The sequence below is a fragment of the Myotis myotis genome, unplaced genomic scaffold, assembly GCF_014108235.1.
Source record: "Myotis myotis isolate mMyoMyo1 unplaced genomic scaffold, mMyoMyo1.p scaffold_m19_p_4, whole genome shotgun sequence".
Classification (NCBI taxonomy): domain Eukaryota; kingdom Metazoa; phylum Chordata; class Mammalia; order Chiroptera; family Vespertilionidae; genus Myotis; species Myotis myotis.
This window is the reverse complement of record NW_023416346.1, coordinates 59,177,535-59,183,115: the sequence shown is the minus strand read 5'-3', so window position 1 is coordinate 59,183,115 and position 5,581 is coordinate 59,177,535. Positions and strand designations below refer to the sequence as shown.

Sequence of the window (5,581 nt, the reverse complement as noted above, 5' to 3'; positions counted from 1 at the left end):
TATTGTGAGTAATGCTGGAATGAAACATGGGGATGCAGATAGCTCTTTGAGATCCTCATTTCCTTTCCTTTAGACATATACACAGAAGTGGAATTGCTGGATCTTTTGGTAGCTCTATTAAAATATATATTTTTAATCCTCACCAAAGGGTATTTTTTCATTGATTTCTAAAGAGTGTAGAGGGAAGGGAGCGGGGTGGGGAAAGAGGAGAGATAGATACATAGAGAGGTCAACTCGAGAGAGACACATTGATTGGCTGCCTCTCTCATGCACCCCTACCAGGGGTTGGGAACGTGCAACCAAGGTACCTGTCCTTGATAGGGAATCAGACCTCTGACCCTTAGGTCTATGGGCCAATGCTCTAATCACTGAGTTAAACCAGCCAGGGCTATTTTAAAATTTTTTTGAAGAAGCTATATATTGTTTTCCATAATAGCTATGGCAATTTACATTCCAACCAATGCACAAGAATTCCCTTTCCCCATATCCAAGCCAATACTTGTTATTTCTTGCCTTATTTTTTTAAAATATATTTTTATTTATTTCAGAAAGGAAGAGAGAGGGAGAGAGTGATAGAAACATTGATGATGAGAGAGAATCATTGATTGGTTGCCTTCTGCATACCCCACACTGGGGATCAAGCCTGCAACTTGGGCATATGCCCTGACAGGGAATTGAACGGTGACCTGCTGGTTCAGAGGTTGACACTCAACCACTGAGCCACACAAGCCGGGCTCTTGCCTTCTTGATGATACCCATCATAAAAGGTGTGAGATGATATTTCATTGTGGTTTTTATTTGCATTTTCCTGGTGATTAGTAATGTTGAGCACCTTTATGTGAACCCGTTGGCCTCATGGAATTTAATAAATAAACTATTGAAATAAATCCTCTGGATATATGCACCCCTGTGTTCATAGCAGCACAATTTACCATAGCTAAGATTTGGAAACAGCCTAAGTGCCCATCAGCAGATGAATGGATTAGAAAACTGTGGTACATCTACACAATGGAATACTATGCTGCTGTGAAAAAGAAGGAATTCTTACCATTTGCAATAGCATGGATGGAACTGGAGAGCATTATGCTAAGGGAAATAAGCCAGTCAATGAAAGAAAAATACCACATGATCTCACTCATTTATGGATAATAAAGACCACTATAAACTGATGAATAAAAATAGATACAGAGGCAGGGCAGCATCGAACAGACTGTCAAAATACAGCGGGAAGGCTGGGGAGGGTTGAGCGGGCGGGGGGGGTGGGATAAGAGATCAACCGAAGGACTTGTATGCATGAATATAAGCATAACCAATGGACACAAGACACTGGGGGGTAGGGGAGGTCGGGGGAAGGTCAAGGGGGGCGGGGGGAAAGGAGACATATGTAATACTATTTGTAATACTTTAAGCAATAAAACAAAATTAAAAAAGAAATAAATCCTCTGAGAAATGGGGTCTTTGTTTACCTCTAAGAACTGAAAATGCTTCTTCAATGCAATCTCATCAATTTTTACAACATTCCTGATACCTGGGTGATGTTACTGTTGTTTAGACATGAAGCTATCAGAAATAACCAGTGGTAACATTTTGGCAAACATCATTCCACAAAACTTCTCATACACAGAAAAGCATGTACAAATATATATTTTAAAGCCAGTATTTCAAAGAAAAATGAGCAGAGGCAATACATACTAGTAAATATTTAAAACTTCACTTTCTCCATGCTTTATTTCATGAAACCTGCTTTCTCGTGGTTCTGAGAAAGATGATGGATATTAGTAGCTGACATGTGGAGAAATGAAGAGATGGGATGTTTCCCTGTTTTCTAGGAGAAGACAATGAAGTACAAATAGAAATACTAGTGAAAATGCATTATCTTTTGGTTTCTAGCACCGGCATAGAAAACAATGAATGATAAGTCTGTTGCACTGGGGAGAAGGGAGAGAGGCTGGTACACACTTGCATCACTGCTAGAGGGAGGGGAATTTGGGGGCCATGGCCCATTGATAATATGTTTCTCAGGTGACCAAGAATTGTGGAAAGGTCTTTCTTTTCTTTCTTTCTTTCTTTCTTTCTTTCTTTCTTTCTTTCTTTCTTTCTTTCTTCCTTCCTTCCTTCCTTCCTTCCTTCCTTCCTTCCTTCCTTCCTTCCTTCCTTCCTTTCTCTCTCTCTCTCTCTCTTTCTCTCTTTCTCTCTCTTTCTCTCTTTTTTTCCGTCCAGCCATCAGCTCTTTATTGACCTTAGAGAGATGTATTTGTAGCCAAGTGAAAAAGGAAAACATTGTTCTGGTTGTGTGCAATTTGGTGTGAGAGTGAACATTGCTCTCAGTGTGGGATAAGAGTGGAATTGGGAGCAGAGGCTTGAAGGGGCAGAGTCAGCTTTCCCTACATATGCAGGCTTCCCACCAGCTCATCTTAGTTTCATAAATGGGGTAGGGGGAGAGCTGATGTTGGGATCTGGGAGTGAGAGGTGAGAATCCTTTAACAGAGTCCTGAATCCGTAAAAAGTAAGAACTTTGACCTACCAACCAGCACTAAATGTTCACCAACCATTCTCTATTTGATTGTTTGCTGTCTGTAGGGGGCGGCACAACTCAAGGAAAAGGAAGAAGAAGAAGATCAAGGGATTTTTTTTTTTTTTTTTTTTTTTTTTTTTAGTAGAAACTGGTTTCTTCAAAGAAATGTAGGACCTGAATTGGTCACAAGGGGGTGGTAGAGGCAAGCACAAAATCAGTACCCGCTTATCCACTCCTGTCTTTAGAAAAGCCTTAGTTAATGCTAATTAAATTTTTTTTTTTTTTTGGGGGGGGCTTCAATATCTTTGGGGCACAAATGAGGGGTGGAACAGAAAAGTGAGGCTTTAAGGGAAGAGATACACGTCAAGAGAATGAGTAGGGGCAGGGGAATTGAAAAGATGGGCATTTGTGGGGCCAAGGAGGGGTAGTGAAAGTGGCTGGAAGTGTGCCTGAGATAAATGGGAGATATTTGGAGAGAGTGGAAGGGAGGGAAGGAGGGAGGAAGGGAGAGAGAGAGAGAGAGAGAGAGAGAGAGAGAGAGAGATCAATTGATTGCTTCCTACATGTGCCCCAACCCGGCCTAAGATCAAGCCTGCAACCAAAGTACAGTATGTACCCTTGACCGGAATCAAACAAAAGATCCTTCAGTCTGAAGGCAAATGCTCTATTCACTTAGCCAAACCAGCCAGGGCATAAATGGGAGATATTTGAAAACTAGAGTTCTCACTCTAAAGAGAGGGGACATATGTACTTCTCCTAATCTCCATTCTCTGTTATCTGTCTACCAGTAGACATAGTTCTAGGCAAGGAAGAAAGGAAAGTGCTCCACACAGTGCGATATCCAGGAGGCATGTCTGAGTCAGAATATAGGGCCTAGAAGCAAATGAGCTTCTCCCTCTCCCAGACTTTTTTCTCCTCCCCTCTCACTTTGGTGAAGGGAAAAATCAAATGTTATACTCCTGAGAAAACAATAAGGTAGGAAAAAAGCAGACTAAAAACATTTTTAAATTAAGACCCTAAACAAAAAAAGAGAGATACTGATACCCTTGTAACCTGAGTTTTGACATGTGTATCTGTGGAGACTCAGATCAAAGCTTTATATGTTTGCATTGTCCCTAGTTCCATGTTGGATCGCAGATAGTGCAGTTTGTGTACAGGAAAAGATGGTTCAAATATCTCCTTACTAGAATATCACAACTAGATGGCTGATTCAAGTGTAGGAACATTCTTTGACTTGTCATAGATGTGGGATATACACAAATTAGTTATTTTGTGAAAGCACGTCTGGAGGTCAGGGCTAGAAGTTGCTGGTGTTCACCCGCTAATCATGAGAGGGTACAGCCAGACGAAGAAAACAAACAAACAAACAACACAGAAAAATAGAGAGGTTCAGACAGGGTTGAGTATAGGTAAGAGCTCTGGACCTTAGTCAAAGATACAGGAAAAGGCAAGTCCTGGCAATGAGGCGGAAATCAACGGCGGGCAGTAAGAACTCAAGGCTTCCCCAAAGGAACATGGCCTCAATAAAGGAGAATCACCATTTGCCTAATGGAAATGATAACATTTTTTGTGAAGCATAAGCCATTTAAAATTTTCAGTTGTGCTCTTGGCCTCTCCAAGGGTCCTTTCATTCAGGGAAAAATGTTTGCTCAGCCCGAGGATGCTGGTTTTTCATTTAGCCACAATATCAATAGTCATTTGTCCAGCCTCTCCATTGTTGGAAACACGATCCCCACTCCCGACCCCACTGTGAAGCAGGCTTTATGTGCCCTGGATCACGAGAGTGCCAGTGTGGAAAATCAGGGCCAGATTAAGATGTCCATCAGTGAAGTGTGTCGGGAAACTGTGTCACATTGCTGCAACTCATTTCTGCAGCAGGCCGGATTAAATTTGTTAATAAGCATGACAGTTATTAATAACATGCTTGCCAAATCCGTTTCAGACCCGAGGTTTCCTTTGATATCAGAGGGAAGTGGATGTGCTGAGGTTCATGTTTTGAAACAGTTGATGGGTTTGTCTGAAAAACCAGTCTTGGCAGGGGAATTGCTGGGTCCCCAAATGCTGCTCTCATTCATGTCCCTCTTTATCAGGAACGGAAACGGACAGGTTCTCCCGGACACCCTGGCCTCTTAAAAGACCATCCCAAACAGAATGGGACCAAATCTACCCAAAACCCGTTTGGGGAGCACGCACTTGTGTTCTCATTCAAAGACTCTGCAGAGGGTGCTATAGAAGACCCAGCCTTAGCCATCACCACGTCATGGGGTGAAAGTCACACTTGCTAAATCGAGGACCACGTTACTATTGGCGGGGCGGGGGTTCCCACTGAGCTCTGAGTAACTTCTGGTTGTGCAGTCTACAGGTAATGTGCATTGTAAATTACTTCCTTCCTTCTTCCTGTGGTAAAGGGCTCATTGCAGCTGCCAGCTGTGGACAAAGCATCAGGAAGGATGCTTGCCTTTGGTGGTCTCCCTGTCTAAGCTGGACTGTCTTGTGGAGACCAGACACATATCGGAGCTTGTGCTGAAAATGCTGTTGTTGCTGCATATGTCGAATTCTTTTTCGTTTACTCTTTCTTCTACACCAGCCGATGGATGGTGAGCCCATTCATCAGAAAAGTGCACTCCCTTTCCATGTTCTGTGCTGACTTAACCTCATCCACCCAAGTCTACATTTGTGTGTTTCATCAATAAACTTGTGTGCTTTGACTGGCGAAAATGAGACATGGTACTTGTCCTTGAGTTGACAGTGTGAATGAGGAGAAAGACAAAACTGCAGGATAAATGCTAACTGGGTCAGGGAGGAGGGAAGGGAGGCATTTGCTCTGACAAATGCACTCTTATCAGTGCTCACAGGAGGCAGGGGTAGAGATGGGCGGCAGTGTTCAGGAAAACCTCAGCAAGGGGTTGGGGGCTGAGGGAAGGTGAGGGCATGGAGGGGGTTTGGTGGAATTAGGATAAAATGTTGGGAGGACTGAAAGAGATAACACCTGTGAAGCAGGCAGCACAGTGCCTGGCACCTGGCACCTGGCACCAAATAATCCCTTGATGAAGGTGTCTTTCCTTG

The 5,581-nt window shown here is 43.0% G+C and overlaps 1 protein-coding gene across 1 annotated transcript; it reads left to right on the top strand.

The window, feature by feature from the left end:
- Positions 1–4,063: 4,063 nt before the first annotated feature.
- Positions 4,064–5,223, top strand: LOC118653421 (protein ARMCX6-like). Its single transcript, XM_036304141.1, has one exon. It carries the CDS (start codon positions 4,064–4,066, stop codon positions 4,646–4,648), a length of 585 nt encoding a protein of 194 aa, XP_036160034.1. The 3' UTR covers positions 4,649–5,223.
- The last annotated feature ends 358 nt before the right edge of the window (positions 5,224–5,581 follow it).